Raw genomic sequence first — 21,706 nt, forward strand, 5'->3', positions numbered from 1 at the left:
CAGGCACCCGTGCTGGGCACCCACCGGGCTGTGCCGGGCACCCGGACACGTCCCCGAATGCCTTGGTGAGAGGAAGGGGATGAAGTGACCCAGACACCGTGCTCGGTGCCCTGCATCCATCCCCAAGGGACGAAGTGAGGATGGGGTGGGAATTGGGGATGGGATGGGATGGGAAGTGGGGACATGATGGGATGGGATGGGAATTGGGGATGGGATGCGCACAGGATGGTGCACGGGGCCTGCCCAGCCAGGCAGCTCTGCCCCGCACTCCTCTGTGAGGCTCTGGGCTCCCAGATCCCCAGGCCCAGGCTGAGCCCTTCCCAACCCCAGCACAGGCCTGGGCCCCTCCATGCCCAGCGTCCTGTCCCCCCCTCATTTCCTTGCAGCTTTCTGCCACCACCATGGGGAAGATGCCAAACGGAGGCCAGAAGCCCCGTTAAGGATCCCCCCGGGCATCACCCCCGCGGCACCTGCCCCCCTCCAAGCTCCGTGCCGTGGGGCTGTGCCAGCAACAGGCATGGTGCAGAGCCCCCCAGCACCCCAAGCAGCGTCCCCCCCCCGGCCAAGCAGCACACCCCAATTAGCAGGGGAGATTACCCCGCGCGCATCCTGCCCGTTTACTCCAGCCCCCCCCAGGCTGATTTGTCTGGGGCCAGGGCTAATCCCTGCCCGGGCAGACACCAGCTTGAGCCGCGATCTCTGCGCGGTGGCTGCCAAAAGCACCCAGCCCTCCTGACCTCCTTCCCCACCGAGCCGCTCGGCTCGTTTGCAGCTAACGAACGGGCTCCACTGATCCCGGCTAATCCACGGCGGGGAGCTGGGGGGGGGGAGGCTCCTTAATTGGGGAGCTTTGGCAGAGCCGGTGACAGCCTCGCTCAGTCTGCCTGGCAGGGACGAGGACGGGGATGGGGACGGGGACAGGGCTCGTGCCACGCAGCCGGCAGCCCTGGCCCTGCTCCCGGGGACCCCTGGCACGGGGAGGGGGGGGGGCCGTGCAGCAGCGGGGCGCAAGCAGCCATCCGGTGAAAATCTGCATCCCTGGTTATGCAACGCCACCGGTTTATTCATGCCTGAACCGGGCACTGGCCTAGAAACCAGGCTCCGAGATGCCGGGGAGGGGCAGGGCTGGGGGCTGAGCCCACTGGGGAGGGCTGCGGGCACGGGGTGGGCACGAGGGGCACCAAGGGGACCGGGCATGGGAGCCCACCCATGGCCACAGGACGGGGATTGGGGCTGCCTTCCCCACTGAGTGGCAGCAAAAAGGACCCGGGGCTCTGCAGGGGATGCTGCAAATCCTTATTTGGGGCAGAGGCATGGCACAGCCCCCCCGGGAACCCCCCGATCCCCAGCCCCAGGCAGCAGTGCAGCCCCAGCAGCTCATCGCACGCCTTGCTTGAGCCCAGCCCTGCCCCAGGAGCTCTCTTGGAGCCCGCACAGGGCAGAGGATGCTTTCCTCCTCCTCCAGCATCTCAGATCCTCACTCAGGTCCCAGCAGCGCTCCCGGCTCCCGGTGGCCGCGGGCATCACGTCCCCTCCGTGCCGGTGTAGAGGCGCAGGAGCCCGCTGCGCTGCAGCCGCTGCCACAGCCTCATCTCCAGCTTCAGGTCGTGGTTGACGTAGAACTGCACCTCCTTGTGCCCGCGGTCAAAGTAGTGGTCCGAGTACGCCCGGTAGCCTGGCGTCATGAACCCAAAGGCGCTCACCTGCGGAACGCGGCGATGAGCACGCTGCCGGTGCCCGGCGCGGGGGTGAGGACACCGCAGCTGCTCCAGGGGGGGACACGAGCAGAGACGGTGATGGGGAGGATGCACGGGTGCAAAACGGCCTCGGATAAGCCTCGGGAGGGAGCAGCTGTGGGCACGGCGCTGTGCCATGTGCCCTGTGCCTTGTGCCATGTGCCCAGCCCCGAATCACCGGGCACCATCGCGGTGGAGCCGTGCACGGGCTGCCCACCTCATCGCAGGTGTGGATGGCAGCCAGGAGCATCACGGCGCCGGTGGAGGGCCGGTAGAGTTGCCAGAGCGGCGTGGCCAAGATGTCAGAGCGGAGAAAGCTGCGGGCAGCGAGCAGGAGCCGTGCTAAGGGCTCCCCCGCCATGCTGTGGGGAGGGGGAATCCACCCTGGGGGGGGCTCCTCACCGGTTCCGGAGGTAGCGGATGAAATCTGGGTGGAGCATCCTGAACTTGTCAGCACGCAGGTCCTCACCGAAAAACTCCTGGGGCCTGCGGGGAGGCGTCGGTGGCTGCTCAGAGGTGCGGGGTGGAGGGGACCCGCCTGTCCCCCCTCCCCGAGCCCCCACGCCCACCGTGTCCCCACTCACCAGACCCCCTTGTCCCGGCCCCTGTCCACGCGCTGGTGGGTCAGGGCCGCCCGCAGCAGCAGGTAGTCGCGGTCGTGGTCCGGGAGGAAGACGTAGCGAGTCTCCTGTTACAGGGGACATGGTGAGACCGGCACCGTCCCCATCCAGGAGGTGACAAATGGGGCCCCAGCGGTGCCGTGCCCACAGCATCTCCCCTCCCCGTGAGCTCCCTCACCGGACTCCGGGGCGGGTGCTTGAAGCCATCCGCGGCGTAGCTGCCGAGCGCGTTCACCAAGGTGTTGGTGGAGAAGACGTAGAAGGACGTCCTGTTGCCAACGTCCCCCTCGAAGCCCGCCGTGATGGCCCCGTTCACCCTGGAGGATGAAGCAGGGAGCAGGGCAGGCGCTGGCCCCGGCTGGGCCATGCGCCCCCCCCTCATCCCGTGCACCCTCACCTGAAGACGAGGTGGTGGGCGTCGATGGCAGCCCCCACACGGGACCCGTTGAGGATGCCGCCGTTGCCCACCACGGCGCAGCGCACGCAGGGGGCCGCTGCCTGCCCGCTGTCCACCAGGAGCCCGCTGGCCGACGTGTTGAGGAGGGACAGGGACGTCTTCAGCACTGGGGGCAGCCCCGGGAGGGTGAGTTTGGGGAGGGGGCAGCGGGGGGAGCCCCGCGCCCCTGGGTCCCACACCCCCTCTCCATGGCACAGCAGCCCCCAGGACGCAGCCCCGGTGCCTGCGGTGCCCACCCCTTCGTGCAGGGCTCCCCCCGTGCCCCCCGCAGCCCCACGCCCCCCGCACCGTCCCAGCTGACGTCCTTCCAGCCGTGAGCCCCCCCGTATCTGCGGAGCCGCCGGTACTCGTCCTCCCGCAGGTGCTGCGCCCACTGCAGCACCGGCACGGTGGCCAGGAAGGCAGCCCCAAATTCGGTGCCCGTAATCCTCTTCCTGATGCTGCTGGGACACTCCTGAAATCACGGGTGACAAGTCCCTGCGTGTGACAGCGACTCAGGGTGTCCCGTGCCAGGGGGGGCACGGGTGGGCTCCTTGTCCCTGCCCCAGCCCCGCAGTGCCCGTACCGAGCTGCGGGAGGTCTCATCCCGCCCGTAAGTGTCCCCGAGGTTTGGTGGCAGGCTGGGGGCAGGGGTGAGGTGTGGTGACCGTGTCACCAGCTCCGGGGCCTCTGTCGTAGGGGGTCTGGGTGCCTGCAGGCGGGTGGGGGTCCTGCTGGGAGGAGAGAGGTGGCTGGGGGGGGACACAGGGTGGCGCACACGCGGGTGCCCCATCCCCGAGCCCAGCCCTGCCCATGAAAACACCAACAGAGGAGCCCCGGGGAGGTGCAGGAAGTGCTGCTGAGGCTCTGCCGGTGCCACCGGGGCACTGTGGAGGTGACGATGCCCCGTGGTGGTGCTCAGCACCCCCCTCCCCGTCCACCGTCCACCCCCGTGTTGCAAAGCAGAAAGCAGGAGCCAGGCTTGGAGCTGGCCGCAGGACAAGGTCCAAGCCAAGGCCGGGAGCTGCAGCCAGGCACCCGCGGAGAGGGCAGACAGACAGAGGTGGACTCGGGGTTAATCATTCCCCAGGGCAAAAATGGCTCTGAGGAACCCCCCCCCCAGGGCCAGGGGGCAGCCACGCAGCCCCCAGCCCAGCCCCACGACCCTCCCAGCCCCACGGTACCTGGAGAGCTCGAGCCCCAGCCTGCGCTGCGTGGCCAGGAGCAGCAGCAGCAGGGCCAGGAGGGCGAGGGCCAGCCCGGCACCACGGCCACAGCGCCCCGGGCACGGCACGGGGGTGGCACGGCAGCAGCCGAGTGCCGGGGGTCTTCTCATGGCAGCTGGTGGCAGAGAGGGGACAGGAGACCCCCGACACAACGCGCAGAGCTCCGGGTGGCCCCCACGGCGCCGTTCCTCGTCCCTGGCTTCCTCCAGACGGCCGCAGGACCTCCGCTCGCACGTTGAGGGACAAAGGGTGGACGGTGCCCGTGACACTGGGCTGGAAACCAGGGGACAGCCCCTCCACCGCCACCGCTCCCAGGCTGAGGCCTCCCGCGTCCCCGCTGCGTTTCCCCAGTACCCAAACCCGCACCAGGCTCCTGGCCACGCTGCTCAGCCTCGCTGCCTCCCTCGGGCACGGCCTCGTCCCCACCGGTTCTCTGGGGACCGGGGTGCAGCCGTGCCAACGGGGGCAGCGGGGGCGCAGGGCACGGCCACGGGTGGCCCGGGGCGGAAGCTCGCAATAGGGAGGTGGAGGTAGGAGGGGGGGTCAGGAAGCAGGCGTCAGAGATGAAACCATGGGGGAAGCAGGGGCTGGGCCAGCTGCCTGCGCAGGATGGGGCCGTGCGCCCCCCCTGCCCCCTCTGCAGATCAGCTCCAGCTCTCACCCACCAGCACCCGGCACAACGAGCCCCTCCAGGAGCAGGAGCTGGACCCGGAGCCGCTCGGGTGCCCCCCTGGCCATGGGTTTTTGCCCCTCAGCAGCGGTTTTGGTGCAGGTCCCACTCGGGGGACACCACCACGGGGAACACCCGGGGGCAGACAGCACAGCACCAAAACGGGGGGAGAGGGGAAGGGGCTGCCGCAGGATCGCTCAGCCCACCTGCACCTGACAGCCATTTACCTCGTAAAATGGAATATTTTATAGCGGGTGGCGCAGCCTCAGCCAGAAAACACCAAATCCTGGGGGGCTGGGACCCCCCCTGCCTTGTGCGCACACAGCCCCCTGCCCCGGCCGTGGGCAGGAGCAGATCAGGATCTACAGGAAGCACCCGAGCACCCCCCCGGCCCCATATCAGGGCCAGGACCCCCCCACACACACTCCTGGCAGCCCCCCAGGAGGACGGGGGTCCCAGCAGCAAGGCCGTGGGGTGCCCCAGCCCACCCAACCCCGCTGCTGTGAGCGCAGAGCCTGTGGCACAAAGCCACAGCGGGGCGCAGGGGCTGGCAGGACGGATGAGAAACGCCCCGGGACGGCGAGGACAAAGCCTCTGCTGGCCCCCAGCACCAAACCCCGGCCTCCTCGAGCACCAAACCCCAGCCTCCTCGGAGAGCAGAGCCCGCAGGCAGCCGTCAGCACGCCCTGCTGGGAGGAAACAGATGCCCCGGGCTCGGTCCAGGCGTTTCCCGTCGCTGTCGGGGGGTGCTTAGAGATTTGCAGGGAGCAGGGGCTGTGGGATCGCATCCTGCCCCGGCACCACCGCCCCCACGCCAGCCCAGCCTCTCCTCCCGTGGCACCACGCAAATATTTCATTTTAAAAGCAAAAAGAAGGAGCAGAGAAGGGAGCTGGGCACAGCCGGACCCACACCCGCGTGCGCTGCGCTGCGTGGCCTCGGCTCTTCCCCTCCAGCCCTGCCCTAACCCAGCCTGGGGGCAGCCAGCGGGGAGGAGGAGAGGTGCTGAGCTCCTGCAGCACCAAAAGGGGCTCCCAAATCCCAGCCCTGCCTCCGTGGCTCAGCCCCGCAGCTCCCAGCACCAGGCTCAGGACCCAGGACCACCGACTGCTGCCCAAACACGCCGCGAGCAAACGCAGCTCCTGCCCCAATGCCACCACACAAGGGATGGGTAAAACGCACCCATGGAGAGCAAATAAATAAAAAATAAAAAACAAAAAACGAGGATGCCAACGGCACCGAGGCTTCCCTCTGCCCCCCTCCCCGGCCACAAATCCGACAGAAACGGCCGTAGAAACCAGCAGAGCTTTTATTGGTAAAACGTCGGAGGAAGCTGAGCGCTGCCGAGGCGTAAAAAAATAAAAATAAAAATAAAAAAAATCAAATCCTGGGTGTGGGGGGGGAGTGGGAGGGTGGGCGCCCACCGAGCGCCCCCCGGGTGGGGGGGTTATTTGGCTGCCAGCAGCTGCTGGCGCTGCTGCTCCAGGAGGGCCTCCAGGTGCTCGGCTCGCTGCACCGCCGCCTGCAAGAGCGCGCAGGGTCGGGGAGCTGTGCCCGGGGCAGGGCTGCAGCAGCAGGGCAGGGGCAGCCCCCCGAAGCCCCCCTCACTCACCTCGTACTGTTTCCGAAGGCTGCTCACGTTCTCCTCCTTCCTCGCCACGGCCGTCTTCACCCTGAGCAGGGGGATGGAGAGGGGCTGAGCACGGGGTCCAGGCACCCCCGGGGCTCAGGGCGGTGATTTTGGCACGGCTCAAACAACCCCAGGATGGGCAGCCCCTCTCCTCTGCAACCCCAAAGCTAAAAGGGGTGCCAGGGCATGCTATAAATGGGGCTCGGGGTGCCAGGGCATGCTATAAATGCCTTCATTCCACTTTGGGAGCATTACACGGCTTGCATCGAGTCCCCCGCAGGACGAAGGGGACCCCAGCCTCACCAGACCTAATGAACAAGGTCCCAGGGACACACATTCCTATTTCCCACACCCACGGTCGCTGCCTCATGGCCAGAACATCCCACAGCTCTCGGAGCCCCAAATCTGCCCCGTTTTGCCAGGTTTTGCACATGGGACTGACGGGGAACCCCTCTCGCTCACCCTCAGGGTGTGACTCAGAGGGAATGGGAAGCGCTCGGCTGGCTCTGGGAAAGCCGCTGAGCTCCGCGCGCTGATGCAAAGCTCTCCCACTGCAGCTTTTTTCCCCAAATTTCCTCCCTGCAGGCTCCGGCAGCAGGGCTGGCTCTGGCTGTACCACCGGGGCAGCTGGCAGAGAGCTCAACCCCACGCAGAAAGCGGTGCCGGCAGGAGCCGCTGCCTTCCCGGGGAGATAAAATTCCTCCCCCGCAGGCAGACGGGGAGGGAAGCGAGGAAGCACGGTGCTGCCTGCTTGGTGCCGAGCCCAGCGCCGGCTCCTGCTGGTGCTGAGCCCCCGCAGCACAGCCCCGAGGTGCCAGAGCCCTGCTGGAGAGGCGAGCGCAGCCCCTGCCCCCCTTCGGTGCCGGGGTGCTCCTGGGGAGCCTGCAGGGCACGGTGACACCCCCACGTGCCCCAAAAGAGCCCCGAGGAGTCACCGCAGCCAAATTCCTGGCAACGCACCCCGGCTGCGAGCCCCCCAAGCCCGGCCAGGCTGCCTCACCTCCTGTGCACCTCCTCCAGCTCTCTGTCCTTCTCCCTCGCCACCCTGTCCAGCTCCAGGCGCTGCCGGGCTCTCATCTCCACCATCTCCTCCTTCAGCCTCTTGTTCTCCTCCTCCGTGCCCACCAGCCTGGTGGCGAACTCCTCCCGGATCACCTCCGCCAGGCTGCTCCGCTCCTGGGCCAGCTGGTCCCGCACCTACGGGGGGGAAAAGGGGTAACCCCAGGGTGCCGGGGTCCCAGGGGGACCCGGTCGTGCTCTCGGCTCACCTTCCGTATCTCCTCCAGCTCCTGCTCCCGGTGTTTCAGCAGCCCCTGCAGGCGGCTGCTCTCCCCCTCCAGCTCGGCCAGCCTCCCCTTCAGCTCGTTGCAGCGCTCCTGCAGCTTGCGCTCCGACCTCTCCAGCTCCTGCAGCTCCACCTCGTACTTGTCCCGGATCCTTTTAATCCTGGAGGAGAGGACGGAGAGCTCAGCCCGGAGCTGGGAGCATCCCCAGAGCCCTCCCCAAGGCTGCAGCAGCGACCACGACGCCGCAGCCAGCGCAGGATCAGCCCCACGGGAGGTGCAGGATGGTTTCAGGAGGCGCAGGATGGTTTCTGGCCGTGTTTGGAGTGGTTTTGCTGCCACTTTCCAGCCCTAGGGAAGGCTGCCCACTGCCACATCGCTCTGACACCCCCGAGGATGCCTCTCCAGGGGGGGCGAGCAGCAGCACACACCCTGTGGTGTGCCAGGGAGGGAAGGACGTTTGTCCCCACCAGCTGCTCCGTCCCAAACTCGTGCTGCTCAGCGCCGTGCACGCAGAGGTGGCTCAGGAGCCCACGCAGGTGGTGCCTGGAGCTCGTGGGGGAGGCACAAAGCTCTGGGGGGGGGCAGGAAAGAGAACTGGGAAGGACTCAGCAGGCTCACGTCCCCCTCCTCACCTGTTCTCCGCTGCCCTCTCGCACTCCTCCTTGGCGGAGGACATGTCGGCCTCCAGGCGCTGGATCACCAGCTCGATCTCCTTGTCCCTCTCCTTCCTCACCTCCTCCCTCAGCTCCCGCTCCCGGGCGAGCAGCCAGGCTTCCTGGGGACGGTGACAAAGATGCTGAGCGTTGCCCTGAGCCCTCTCGGAGCTCAGCGTTAACACCCTGCAGGGAGAGCAGCCCTCGCCCTACCTCCTTCTTCACGTAGTTTGCCTCCCAGGCTTGCCTCTCCATCTCCAGCCGCTCCTTCAGCACCTTCACCTCTGCCTGCGGAGAGACAGGACAACTGCTCGCCTCCGGTGCTGCCCCCAGGGCTCCCAGCCGTGCTGGCACACAGCTCGGGGCCGTGCCTTCCTCATCAGGGGGGGCGAGGAGCGACAGACCTGATGCCTCCTCTCCCTCTCCTCCTGCTCCTTCGCGTGCTCCTCCTTGAGCGCGGTGGTGACGGCCGAGCTGCTCGCCTCCAGCTGCCTCCGCAGCTCCTCCACCTCCGCCCTCTGCCTGCCCGAGGACAGAGCAGAGCTTTCAGCCCCCCGAGGGAGCCTCCACGAGGGCGACCACCCCCCCAGGGGCTGCCAGGCGTGCCAGCTCCTGGCTCTGCTCTCACCTGGCCGCTTGCTGGCTCAGCCTCTCCTTCTCCTCGGCGACCTCCGCGTAGAGCCGGCGCCGCTGCTGCTGCAGCGCCTGCTCCTCCTGCTCCAGCTGCTTCTCACACCTTGGAGGGGGGAATAAGCGGCCTCAGGGGGCTGCCAGGCTCCGAGCAACCCAGTCCCCTGGTTTTAGGTGGTTTTCCCTGCTCCCTGCCCCTTCCCACCCTGTGTGCAGCGCCGGCTCCGCGACACCTCTCCACGAGGCCATTCAGTGCTGCAAACCCGTTAGCACCACAAATCCACCCCGGTGGTGGTTCTGGCCACCATCCCCGTGCCCTGGAGCACTCACCGCTGCCGGGCCAGCTCCCTCTCCCTCTGCCCCTGCTCCTCCTTCTCGCGCTGCAGCAGGCTGCGCAGCTCCTGGGCCTGCCGGCAGTACTGCCGCGCCGCCCGCTCGTCCGACTGCAGCAGCTCGGCCTCGTGCAGCATCTTCAGCTGCCGTATGTCCTGCCGGTGCTTGGCCATCAGCTTCTGGATCTCCGGCTCCAGGCCTGGGGTGGCAGGGCAGGGCAGTTAGCACAGCCTCAGGGGGGTAAAAGGAGCAGATTTGGGGCCAGCACGGGTGCCCCCGGGACCCCGGGCAGCTGGTGGGGAAGCTGCAGGAGTTGGCTCGGCACAGACAGGCTGGTAAGGGAAGGGCCCGTGCTGGTACCTTTCACGGTGATCTCCTTGATCTTTTTGGTTTTCTCATCAATCCACTTCTCCCGCCTGATCTTCTCCGTCGCGCTCATCAGCTCCTTCAGCTTCCTGAGCTCCTGGTGGGAAGCCAAAGGGAACCCATCAGAGGGAAGCCAGGGAGGAGATCCCTCGTTAGCCTGGGAGCCCAAAAAGCAAGGTGCAGGCAGGAGCCGACGACCCCAGCCACGCACAGCCCCGGTTCCACCCTCTCCCAGTGCCCCCCACCCCGTACAGGACGGGGCTTTGCATCAAGGGGGAAGCAAAACCCTTGGGAAAGCCCCTGCTGGGGTGACAGAGAGAGTGCCCCCCACCCAGCCAGGGCAAACCTCTGGGGGTGACACCGATTTCCTGCGCCCAGCTCCCCAAAAACCAGGCAGCTGGAGCTCCCCGAGGTGGCACCGAGGTGGCACAGGCCCCAGGTGAGCCCCCGGGGGTCCCCAATGTCACCTCACCAGCTCGTGCTGCTCCTGCATCTGGCTGATCTTCTTGCTGTACTTCTGGTCCGCCTGTTTCAGCTCAGCCACCACAGCCTCGCACCTCTCGCTCAGCACCTTCTTGTCCTCGATGAGCTGAGAAAGGGGGAAAAAAGGGGGAAAAAGGAAGGCGTGAGGCAGCCAGGAGGGCGCCTCCAGCCCGGCCCGCGGGCTGCGAGCTGTGGAAGGTGAGGATGACCTGGTCGATGAAGGCCAGGTGTCTCTGGATGGCCGCCTCGTACTGCTCCCTCTGCAGCCTCAGCTGGTGGCCGAGCTCCTTCTCGGTTTGTTGGACGTGCCGGACGGTCAGTTCCCTCTGCTGGGCCTGGTGGGTGCCAAAAATGGACTGAATACGGCAAGCCCTGCTGGGTCAGCTCACTCCAAGCAGCCAAACCAAGCCCCTGGTCCCCAAATCTCCCACCCTGCTGTCAGCGGGGCCGCCCAAACCCCCAGGGGTGGAGGAAAGGAAAAAATTCAGCACAGCTCCACGCTGAGAGCTGCCCAGGCACCTGCTGAGGTGGTTTCCAAACCGTGAGGGCGCACGGAGAGAGCCCACAGGATGGGGAAGGACCTCGAGGACCCTTCCCATGCTAACAAAAAACAAAACCACTGCATGACCCAGCACCCCACGGCCCCACAGCTCCCCTGAGAGCTCGGGGGGCACCACAGGACTTGGCCCTGCTGGAGGATGGATGGGAACCCCAACCCGCAGCGCCGTGCCCCCGCGTTCCAGAGCCTCTGCCCCAGGGAACGGGTGCTGAGGGCTCTGCTCCTTGGCTCCCCAGAGAGCAGGAGGAGCCGAGCCACCCACCAGCGCCGTCTGCAGCAGGCTGATGGCTCGCTTCTTCTCCTCCACTTCCAGCTTCAGCCTCACGATGGAGCTCGTCACCTCCGTGGCAACAGCGGACGCTTGCTCCAAGTGCGCCAGCTCCTCCTCGGAGAGCAGCCCCTGGGGTGTGGGGAAAGAAAAAAAAAATAAAAAAGGAGTGAGAGGAGCTGGAGGGCACCTAGACTCTGAAAAAAAAAAGGAGAGCCCCTTCCTAGGGGGGTCTCAGCACCCCGGTGCTCAACGCCCACCTCCCGCTGCGTGGCCGAGGCGGCGGAGCGCGGCCTCTCCTGCTCCGATTTCTCCATCTCGTCCAGGAAGCTGATGATGCTTTGGAGCTTGGCCTCCGAGAGCAGCGCCCCGTCCTCGGGGACCCCGGGGGAATGGTTCAGCTTCCCCAACTTCTCCAAGTTGTCAGCGGTCAGCGAGTTGGAGCCGGGCTCCTGCGGGGCAGACGGAGCTGCTTGGGGAGGGCGGCGAGCCCCGGAGGTGCCCGGGGAGGTGCCGGCTGCTCCCAGTGCCCCCAGTGCCCCCCAGTAGGCAGCCTCCTCCTCTGTGCTCAGCCCCAGAAGGAGGCAGCCCCATCTCACGCTGCTCACCCCGTCTATCCAGGCGTATTTCTCCTTCTTGAAGAGCTTCGGGGGGGGCAGCAGCTCCGGCTCCTCCTCCAGCAGCCTGAGGGTGTCCAGCAGCTCGGTGAGGGTCACCTTGGACTGAGCCCTGCTGGCGGCTGTCCCCGCGGTCCCCAGGTCCTCGCCCCCCATCTCCCTGGAGCTCAGGTCCTGGAGGACAGGCAGACGCACATCGAAGCTTGCCCGATCTCCAGAGAAACAAACCCAAGCTTGGAGAGCCCCTTGAGTGCCGGGAGAGCCCCTGGAGCCGACGCCAGACCCACCTGCAGCTTGTCCTCTGCCCCCTGCCCCTGCGAGGGCACGGCGCTGAGCTCCACCGGGCTGCTTGCTTCTGGCTCTGCAGTGAGGGCGTGGAAATTGGCACCTGCAGGGACCAGACCGCTCCCACACACCACAACCCCCTCCCCGGGCTGAGAACTGCCCCCTGCCACCCTCCTGTCCCCGTCCCACGTGGCTGCAGGGGCGGGGGGACGCGCAGGGGGAGGCGCAGGGGGACGCACCAGCGTTGTTGGCTTTGAGGCCATCGTTCCTCGTGGCAGCAGCAGGCCTGGCAGGCTTCTTCTTTGCTACCCTTCTGCTCTCCTTCACCAGCGCGAGCTCCTCTTCCGCCAAGCATTTCGCCTCGGCAGCCTTTTGGGCCCTTTTCTGGTGCAGCTCCTGCGGGAGGGAGAAGGAGCTGCAGCTCCAGGAGCCGAGCACCACGGGGTGGGGGGACACCGCTGGGCCCGGGGGGGGGGGGCTTTGGCAGGGCTCTGGGAAGTGGCTCCAGGCACAGGCACGTGTTTCTGAGGCTGCTGCAGCATTTCGCCACCCTCCAGCTGCTCGCTGCTGTGCCTCCCGCCAGCACCCCCGCCGAGACCTGACTCCATTTGGGCCAAAGAGGAGCTGGGGCTCTTAAAAACCCTTTTTTACTACATTGCAAGCCAGCAGGCACCTCCCCGAGCTCTGTTCCTGGCCCAGCCCCTCAGTTTCACCCCAGGAGCACCCAAGGGAGCTGCAGGAGCACGGTGGGGGCGGTGAGGTGCCTTTGGAGGGCACAGAGGGCACAGAGGGGAGCACAGCCACCCTGCAGGGTCCCGTCCCCTCCTGGAACCAGCCCCATCCTTGGCCGTGCCCAGTTCCGTGGCAGGAATTCCCCTTTCCCCAAAAACAGCCCGAAACCAGCTCTGGAGGAGCTGCCAAACCCTTGGCAGGAGCACAAACTGCTCTGTGGCACCTCCGTCTCCACGGGGAGCGCTGCGTCCCCAGGGCTCGCTCAAATTCCAAATTGTGGAAAGAGGAGGAGGAGGAGGAGAGGCCCTGCCACTGCCTCACGGAGCCGGGCAGCTCAGGGGCCAGGGGCAGGCACGGTTCCCCGAGCCCTGTCCCTACCTGGATGGCAGCACGCCGCGCCAGCCGCGCCTTCTCCTCTCGGATCTTCCTGCGCTCCTCGTCCCTCCGCTCCTGCAAGCCCAGGATGTTCCCCTCCTCTGTCTGCCGCTGCCTCTCCTGCCAGGAAAAAAAGCTCAAAGCTGAGCGAGAGCTCCCACGTCCACCACCCGGGGCCGAAAAGTGGGGAACGAGGCACCCCAAGCGCTGCACCCGCGGCCATCCCCTCCCGCGGGTACGGAGCCCGCAGGGAACTCTGCTGATTCTCCTCGGGCACCAAACGCAACCATCGGGCACCCGGGGCTGAAACCACCACGGAGACAGGGCTCAAAAATAGAAGCTCACATGCAGGAGCCCGTCACAACGGGGACACCCAGCAGGGTTTGTGCCCCTGCCCCCGGGGACCAACCTCCCTCCTGGCAGCCAGCAGGCGCCCCAGAGCCGCCGCTCCTGCCTTGTGCCGCTGCGCGTGGCGGCGGTACCAGCGCTGGATGGTGACGGCGGCGAGGTTCACCTGCTGGATGAACCTGCAAAAAAAAGGGAGCAGCGTCAGCCCCACAGCCCCACGGCACCCCACAGCCCCCCCAGCCTCGCTCCCTGGCTCGGGGAAGCCGTTTTGGGGAGCAGGAACTCATTCCTTTGACAATTCAGCGGAGTCAGGGGCAGGGGAAGCCAACGCAGCCCCCCGGCAGCTCTCTGAACCCCTCGCCAGCTCCTTTCTGTCCCAGGAGCCAGGGTGCAGCCCTCGCTCAGCCTCACCTCTCCGCCTCCTCCTCGGTCACCTCCCTCCTGCGGGGCAGCCCGCCGGCGTTGTTGCGGGCGGCGTTGTTGTTGCTGGAGAAATTCTTCTGCGACTTCACCAAGCTGCTGCTTTCGCTCTCCTCGTTGGCGGTGGCTTTGACGACATTGCTAGGGCAGAAAATAACACCAAATTGCTCCAGCACGGCATGTGGTGGGGGCCCAGCACCCCCCTTGGGGGCCGTGCAGCCCCCTCCCCAAGGCCGTGTCCTCACCAGCACTTACTTGAGGTTGCTGCTCGGAGCCTGGTTGGAGCTTTTGGGCGCGGGGCCCCTGTCGGCCGTGTAGTTGTTGTGCACCATGGTGGTGACGCAGTTCCCCATCGCGCCCTTGTTGCTCCTTTTTTTTTTGTTGTTTTAGGGGGGATAGAACCCATCAGGGCCCTCCAGATCCATGGGGATGGGGCCAGCGGGTGCCCTGCACCCCCCCTGCGTGGTGGCCACCACCCCTCATACGAGGGCACCTGGCCTTTTCCAGACCCCAAAAACCCTCCCTCAAGCACCCAACCCCGCCGGCACGCTGCCCACAGCCCCAGCTCTCCTCCCCGGGTATTTTTTGGTTCGTTTCCTCCCCTGCGGGCTCCTCCCGGGGGGGCTGCCCCCCTACCTGTTGTTGGCGGTGAAGTTGGCTGCCAGCAGCACGGCCGCTTCCTTCTTCCTCATGCCCGCTGCTGGCTCGGCACCGCCGGAGCTGGATGGGGCCGGGAGGGCTCGCGGCTGATCGTCCTGCGTGGGGCCGGGCACGAGGCTCAGCCAGCACCAAAAATGCCTCCCCCACTCCCCATCCCTCCCCCAGACCCAATTTCTGCCCCGCAGCCCCACGGCTTCACCTGCTGGAGGGGAATCCCACCCGAAATCCCGGCTCCTCGTGCCAGGAGGCAGCTGCCCCATGCCCCCGCCGAGCCGTGCCCTCACCAGGACGTTCCAGGTGGTTTTCTGCTCCGGGGACGCCGTGCTCGGGGTCGTTCCTTTCTTTCTCCCACCAGAAGCGCTCTCAAAAAAGGCCAGGAAGGCTCCTGCCTGCTCCGAGCTGCAGCACGGGGAAGGCAGAGAGGAGAAAGGGATGCGTGTGCTGGGGTTAATATTAAGATGACAAACAGCAACGAGGCAGCAGCAGCAGGGATCTCATCCTGCTCGGGGTGCAGGTGGCTCTGATCCTAACGCTTTGATCCTAAAGTTTTGTCCCCTAACGCAGCCTGGTGGGTCCCCGAGGGGCTGCGCTAAGAGGAGGCTCCCCAAATGCCACCCACGTGCCCTCCCCTGCAAAAAAAAACCCCGCTGTGCCTTTCCAGAGCCCCTGGTGCATGGGACAGGACTCAGTGATCACCCTGCTGGGTTCTGGTCCCCTCGTGGGGCCGGGGGGCGCACGGAGCAGGGGGTTCCCCGCGGTCCCATCCCGGTGTGGTGCCAGGGGAGCCGTACCTGTGCCCGCTGCTGGCCCGCTGGGCGACCTGCGTGGTGCTGTTGGACCTGCGGAGGTTGTTGATGGCCCGGGACCCCGCATCCTCCTGGGGGGGAGAGAGTTCAGCTCAGCTGGGGTTCCAAAAGGGCAGGGTTGGGGTGCCCGGAGCAGGGGATGAGCGCGAGGGAAGCCACCGAGGCAGCAGGGATTGTTCAGAGAGCCGGGAGCACCCAGCAGGAGACCCCAGGACCCCAAAACTTCCCAGAAGGAAAACAATAAATGGAAAAAAGGGGCTGGAGAGGCTGACGCTGCCCCCCCTCAGGCACAGGGAAGAGCTGAGAGGGGCCCCAGCGAGCAGAAAATTGCAGGGGATGAGGTTTGGGAGCGCGGCACCGCAGCGCCCAGATCCCACAGCAGCTCTGCTCATCCTAAAAAGAACAGGGGGGGGCACGTGAAGCCCCCTGGACCCCCACCCAGCCCCTTGGACCTGAGAGCACCCGGGGGTCCCACCGCGGCACCCACCAGGGCGTTCCTCTTGGGTTTGCCATCGGCCACGACGGAGAGGGAGCGCGCCACGTGCTTGGCGGGGGAGGCGCTGCTGGGGCGCCGCAGGACGGGCACGGGGAGCCCCGTCAGGCTCAGGTCCACGGCCACGCCGCCACAGCCGGCACCGCGGCACGATGAGCTGCTCCGGGAGCTCCTCATCCTGCGCGGGGAGAGGGCAGGTGGGTGGCAGGGGGGTGGAGAGCAGCGCGAGCGCAAGGGGGACATGAGGGAGACACAATGGGGACCCGAAATGGACCCAAAGGGGACCCAAAGCAAACCCAACATGGACCCAAGGGGGACCCAAAATGGACCCAAAGGGGACCCAGAATGGACTCAAAGGGGATGCAAAGGGGACCCAGCATGGACCCAAGGTGGATTGCAGCGCAAAGCCAATGTAGACCCAAAGGGGACCCAAGGAAGACCCAAAATGGACCCAAAGGGGACCCAGAATGGACCCAAAGGAGACTCAAAATGGACCCAAGGGAGACCCAAAATGGACCCAAAGAGAACCCAACATGGACCCAACGTGGATTGCCAACCCAATGTGAACCCAAAGGGGACCCAATGTGGACGCGAAGTGGACCCAAGAGAGACCCAAAGAAGACTCAAAATGGACCCAAACGGGACTCAATGCAAACCTAAAGGGGACCCAAGGGAGCCCCAACACAGATCCGAAGAGAACCCAAAGTGAACCCAACATGAGCCCAAAGGGGACCCAACCGCAGACCCAAAGGGGACCCAAAGGGGCCCTAAATGTGGACCCAAAGGCGACCCAAGGGAAACCCAGACATGAGAGGGAGACCCAACATGGTCCCAAAGCAGCCCCAAAGGGGACCCAGCTCAAAGCCAACGCAGACCCGATGTGGATCGCAGTGCAAACCCCGTGTGAACCCAAAGATGACCCAACCCAAACCCACCATGGACCCAAAAGGGACCCAGAGGGGACCCAGTGAGGACTCTAAAGGGGTCCCAAGGGAGACCCAGTGTGGACCCAGAGGGGACCCAGTGCGGACCCAAGGAGGTCCCAAGGGAAACCCAGCATGGACCCAAAGGGAAACTCATCGTAAATCCACCACGGACCCAAAAGGGACCCAGAGGGGACCCAATGAGGACCCTAAAGGGGTCCCAGGGGAGATCCAGTGTGGACCCAACGGGATCCCATTGTGAACCCAACTCGAACCCGGTACAGACCCAAAAAGGACCCAGGGGAGACCCAGCACAGACCCAACATGACCCCAAAGCGGCCCCAAAGGGGACCCAGCTCAAACCCAACACAGACCCCATGTGGATCGGGGTGGGAACCCAAAGGGGACCCTAAAGGGACCCCAAAAGGGACCCACAGGGGACCTAAAGGGACCCAGTGAGGACCCAAAAGGGACCCCAAAACACCCCAAAGTGGACCCCAAAGGGGTCCCATGGCGAACCCAACTCGAACGCAGCGCGGACCCAAAAAGAACCCAAAGGGGACCCTAAAAAGACCCCAAAAGACCCCAAAAAGACCCCAAAAGACCCCAAAACAACCCAAAAGACCCCAAAAGGGACCCAGAGGGACCCCAAAACAACCCAAAGTGGACCCAAAGGAGACCCTAAAGGGGTCGAACCCAGCGCGGACCCCAAAAAGACCCCAAAGGGGCCCCCAGGGCGCCCCCCCCGCCCCCCGCCCCCGCCGCGGGGCCGCCCCTCACCCGGCCGGGCCTCCGCCGCCCCGCACCGCCCCGGGGCCCCGCCCCCGCGCCGCCATTGGTGGAGGCCGAGCGGGTGGCGGCCACCCCATTGGTTGAGGAGGCTGCCGGTCAGCGGAGGGGCGGGGCGAGGAGAGGGGTTGGTGGAGGAGAAAAGGGGGCGTGGTCTAGAAGGAGGGGGCGTGGTTTAGTGGGTGAGGGGCGTGGTTATGTGGAAAGGGGGCGTGGCCTCGGGCCGGGGAGCCGCGGGTTCGAATCCCGGTGCCGCCGGCTGGGGGTTACTGGAGGTCATCGGGGTTATCAGGGGTCACCGGGGTTATCAGGGGTTACCGGGGGCTTCTTGGCCCCAGCGTGGCCGGGCAGAGACCCCCGCGGCAGCCCCGTGCCCCCTCCCTGCCCTCCCACCGGCCCCAGGGAGCCAAAGCCCCCCCGCAGCCCCGCTCCTGTCCCCACGGTGCCCAGACATCGCTCCCCAAAATGGACTGGGGGGGGACACGGCCCAATTATTGAGCTCTGGCACCAGCCCCCGGTACACCCCATACCCCCCCAGCCGCCCGCAGTTCCCTGCCAAAGCCCCGTTTTGCTCTCCCCCGCGGGGCAGCTCCTTTATTTCCACCCCCGGTGCCGCGGGGGGAGCCGAGGAACGCGCCCCCAGAGAGCCCCCAAAATTGGGCAGCACGGGGGGGGCTCAGGGCCGGGTGTGACAGCAGCTACACATTGAGGAAGGAGAAGGCAGAAGGCTCCCGGCTGCTCTGAGGGGGCCCAGCCTCATCCTCGGGCTGGGGCAGCGTCCGTGGCTCCTCGGGGGGGGTGAGGGGGGCAAGCACCGTGCCCGGCTGGGCCACCAGCTCCATGCCAGCAAAAAGGGACAGGCTGCGGGGGGGGGCAGCCGTGGTGGATGTGTCCCCCTGCAGTCTGCTCGCTGCCTCCTGCTCGCTTGGGGTGGCTGCTGCCGTGGGGCCGGGCTCCCCCCAGGGCTCCGTTTGCAGCTGGGGATCCCCCCCGGGGGCTGGGGCAGCAGCGGGGGGGAGTGGGGCCGCGCTCAGGGGCTGGAGGATTCCCTCGTTGGGCAGGGGGGGGACGTCCGTCAGCAGGTCCGCGGCGCACGGGGCCGAAGCTTCGGGGAGGACGGAGGGGTGGGGGCTCTTCGGGGACGGGCGGCCCCTGCACAGAGCCTCGAACTGGCGCAGGAGCTGGGGGAAAAGAGGTGGGAGAGGGGAAAATCAGCTCCTGGGGCAGCGGCAGGGAGCAGGCAAAGAATTCCTGCCCCTCTGTGACACCTGGAACCGCTCCCGGGGGGCTGGCAGCGAGGGGTGCCACCGGGGGGGGGCACAGCCCGGTCCCTGGGAGCGCCGCGCGCTGGGATGGGGCCACGGGGACATCGTGGTGGTCACCTTGGTGGCTCGGTTGGCCACGGGGCCGGGGCTGCCTTGGCTGAGCTGCTGCAGGTGCTGCTGCGTCGCGGCGAAGATCTGGTCGAGGGCCAGCAGGTCGGAGCACATGAGGGACGAGATGGCGCACATGGAGCGCTGCGGGGAGGGGAGAGCTGAGCGGGGAGGGCACCGAAAATCCCCCCCCACCCACCCACAAGGGGCTGGGGGCGGCCAGCACAGGCTCTCACCATGCGGACGCTGTCGCTGGGGTCCTGCAGGGCCCGGCTGAGCAGCTCCAGCACCACCTCGCAGTTCAGGAGCCCGCACCTTGGTGAAAAGGGCAGGGGTGAGCCCCCAGAGCCAGCTCGGAGCCCCAGCAGAGAGAGCAGCCCCCCCCCCAAGCTCCTAAACCACCACAGCCCCCCCCTGTGCTTGTGGGGAGCTCCCTCTCCGGGCACTTACTCCTTGAGGAATTGCTGCGCCTCCTCCCTGCTCAGGAACACCCTGGGGCCCTGGGTGAGCGCCGCCACCAGGCTCACCTCCCGCAGGCAGTCGCCCGGCCCCTCAGCGTCCACCCTGCACGGGGACAGCGGGAACAGGGCTCAGAGGGGACAAACCCCAAGGGAAACGCAGCCTGGCAGCACCAACAGGGCACCGTGCAGAGGATGGAGCCATCTCGTAAAGGTTCAGGGGAAGGGGAGCCCCCCCGGACCCCTTTTTCTCACCTCTCGGCCCCGTTTGCCAAGTCCCTGCTGGCCCCGGAGTGGCTGTCGCTGCCGGATTTGCTGTAGGAGTCGGAGGCTCGGCTCAGGTCAGCGTTGTCCTGCGAGGAATCCTGCGAGCTGTGCCCGCTGTCCGCCTCCTCCCAGCCACCCCCGGCCAGCCCCGGCTGGTGGCTCGCTGCAGGGACGGCAACGGCAAACCGGGGGGTGACACCACGGCCCCGGGGGGAACCCAAAACACCCCGGGACACTGCCAGACCCCCCCAGCAGCCACCCTAAAACGAGCAGTGAGGGACAAACCTCGGGTGCTGTGAGCTGTGGTGGCCGCTGGAGGCCTGGCAGAGCTGGGCGAGCTCCTGGAGGGAGAGGGAGCCCTCACGGGCTGGTAGGAATCCTCGTGGAGCTCCCTGCAGGGGGGCCGGGGAGCCTCCGGGGTGGGGAGCACGGCGTTGGCCACCGCTTCGGCCGCTCGCTGGATGGTGCTGAGCAGGGCTTCACCTGCAGAGCCTGGGAGAGAGGCTGGGGAAGCTGAAAGCCTGCGCCCGGGGGCTGGGTTTCACGGGGGGGGGGGCAGGGCAGAGCCCTTGGGTTTCACAGAGGGGGAGAGCAGAGCCCAGCGAGCAGCCAGCACCTACCGGAGCCGCTCCTCTCGCTGCTGAAGCCGAATCCTTGCAAGGAGCTGCAGGGGCTGGGCTTGGATCCCATACCTGGGGGGGTACAGGGCACGTTCAGAGAGACCACAGGCACATTGGGGTCCCCCCCATTGCTGCTCGTCCCCCAGGGGAGCTTTTGGGGCTGCCTGGAGGGGCTGGGACCCAGAGCAGGGCACTTGGAGAGCCCTCAGGGCAAAATCTCCCAGCTCCCCTGGACAGGACGGGGGCCGTGGGGGCTGCAGGGCCCTGCACTTACCTGCGGGAGGCAGGGGACGGGCAGGCAGCAGGGCAGGAGTCGGGAGAGCAGCATCCGAGAAGAGAACGCTGGCCAAATCCTGCCGGGAGGGACGGGGGAAGGGGCAGAGGGGGCCGGGGAGCACCAGAGCTGCCCCAGGCCCCAAGCACAGTGGGATCAGGACCAGCACTCACCTGCGCAGCCGCCCGCACCTTCTGGTTCAAGCTGTTGCCATGGAGGGGGTCTGGGGGCCCAGTGAATGCTGCAAGGCACGAGGAGAGGTTTTTGGGAGATTTTTTGCTCCCAAAACGGGGCAGAAACTCAGACTCGGGCAGAGCTCAGCCTCAGGAGCAGCCACAGGGGCAGGAGCAGCGCTGGGCTCTCTGCAGGGCCGGGCTGAGCCTTCCAGCACCCCGCAGAGCCGCTCGCTGCCCCCGCTGCCCCGCTCCTCGCCCCGTTACCTGCAGCCTCGCGGATGAAGGCGGCGTTCCTCTTCAGCTGCAGGACGAACTGGGGGGAGCCCTGGGCGCACGTGTGCAGCAGGATCTTCAGCACCTGCCAAGGGGGTTGGGGGGTGAGACGGTCACACCGCAGCCATCCCGGGGGGCTTGGGGCTGCCCCACAGAGCCCCACACAGCCCCATAGAGCCCCCAACGGCCCCATAGAGCCCCCCACGGCCCCCCAGGGCCCCGTACCTTCAGCTTGACGCGGCAGGAGCCGCTCTGCAGCCGTTTCAGCAGGTATTCCAGCAGGCACTGGCTGCTGCCGGGCGACTCGCGGGAGATCTCTGGGCTTTGCGTTAGGGATCGTGCCCTGCTCTGCTCCGTTCCCCTCCGCCACCCCCCGGCCCCGACCCCCCCGGTCCCCCCCGCTCCTCCCCTCACCCCCCCGGTCCCCCTGAGCCCCCCCCGGTCCCCCCCTTTTCCCCCCCCCCGTTCCCCGGATACTGGCGATCTCCTCCAGCACGTACCCGGGGCAGGGCCCGTCCTCGTCCGCCGTGCCCCGCAGCAGCACCGGGAGCTGAGGGGGGGGGAGCAGGGAGGGGGTCAGGGCCCGGGCCCGGTACCGGGACCCCCCCCCCCCGGTTCCTCCCCCCCTTCCCCGGTTCCACCCCAAATCCCCGGTGACGTCACGGGTGTCGTGGTGACGTCACGGGTGTCGGGGTGACGTCACGCCCCCCCCCCGAAGCCCCCCCCTCCAGGCCCAGCCCGTACCCGGCTGAGGAAGCACAGCCGGTCCCGCAGAGGCGCCGCCATGACAGCCCCGGTACAGGCCCTGCCCGCACCCGGCGCGGCCTCAGGGCTCCGCCCCCCCGGAAATGGATGCTGGCCAATGAGAGGGCGAGGTGCCGCGGCTCAGCCAGTCAGCAGAGAGAAGGGGCGGGGCTCCGGGC

The 21,706-nt window shown here is 67.0% G+C and overlaps 3 protein-coding genes across 3 annotated transcripts; all 3 read right to left on the bottom strand.

Moving 5' to 3' along the window:
• Positions 1-1,042: 1,042 nt before the first annotated feature.
• LOC119713184 (alpha-N-acetylgalactosaminide alpha-2,6-sialyltransferase 2-like) lies at positions 1,043-4,555 on the bottom strand. The gene is made up of 9 exons (XM_038165418.2): positions 3,977-4,555; positions 3,379-3,523; positions 3,102-3,267; positions 2,754-2,919; positions 2,535-2,673; positions 2,321-2,424; positions 2,139-2,222; positions 1,954-2,053; positions 1,043-1,703 (listed from the first exon to the last, which is right to left on the bottom strand). The coding sequence occupies exons 1-9, from the start codon at positions 4,126-4,128 to the stop codon at positions 1,524-1,526; spliced, it is 1,236 nt and encodes a 411-aa protein (XP_038021346.2). The 5' UTR covers positions 4,129-4,555; the 3' UTR covers positions 1,043-1,523.
• Positions 4,556-5,977: 1,422 nt separating this feature from the next.
• CEP131 (centrosomal protein 131) lies at positions 5,978-17,449 on the bottom strand. Its single transcript, XM_038165416.2, has 26 exons — positions 17,334-17,449; positions 15,625-15,808; positions 15,123-15,208; positions 14,616-14,730; positions 14,308-14,426; positions 13,927-14,040; positions 13,663-13,812; positions 13,313-13,430; positions 12,907-13,023; positions 12,036-12,192; positions 11,799-11,872; positions 11,503-11,685; positions 11,155-11,346; positions 10,889-11,026; positions 10,277-10,402; positions 10,057-10,173; positions 9,579-9,681; positions 9,216-9,417; positions 8,884-8,991; positions 8,660-8,777; positions 8,469-8,543; positions 8,235-8,377; positions 7,585-7,762; positions 7,317-7,513; positions 6,299-6,359; positions 5,978-6,208 (listed from the first exon to the last, which is right to left on the bottom strand). The coding sequence occupies exons 1-26, from the start codon at positions 17,420-17,422 to the stop codon at positions 6,134-6,136; spliced, it is 3,339 nt and encodes a 1,112-aa protein (XP_038021344.2). The 5' UTR covers positions 17,423-17,449; the 3' UTR covers positions 5,978-6,133.
• On the bottom strand, positions 17,445-21,655 carry TEPSIN (TEPSIN adaptor related protein complex 4 accessory protein). Its single transcript, XM_038165417.2, has 13 exons — positions 21,528-21,655; positions 21,261-21,333; positions 21,009-21,100; positions 20,775-20,868; positions 20,508-20,575; positions 20,335-20,413; positions 20,061-20,132; positions 19,726-19,932; positions 19,429-19,603; positions 19,166-19,279; positions 18,952-19,030; positions 18,725-18,859; positions 17,445-18,523 (listed from the first exon to the last, which is right to left on the bottom strand). Exons 1-13 carry the CDS (start codon positions 21,567-21,569, stop codon positions 18,041-18,043), a joined length of 1,713 nt encoding a protein of 570 aa, XP_038021345.2. The 5' UTR covers positions 21,570-21,655; the 3' UTR covers positions 17,445-18,040.
• Between the last annotated feature and the right edge of the window lie 51 nt (positions 21,656-21,706).

This window comes from Anas platyrhynchos, chromosome 19 (assembly GCF_047663525.1).
Source record: "Anas platyrhynchos isolate ZD024472 breed Pekin duck chromosome 19, IASCAAS_PekinDuck_T2T, whole genome shotgun sequence".
Classification (NCBI taxonomy): domain Eukaryota; kingdom Metazoa; phylum Chordata; class Aves; order Anseriformes; family Anatidae; genus Anas; species Anas platyrhynchos.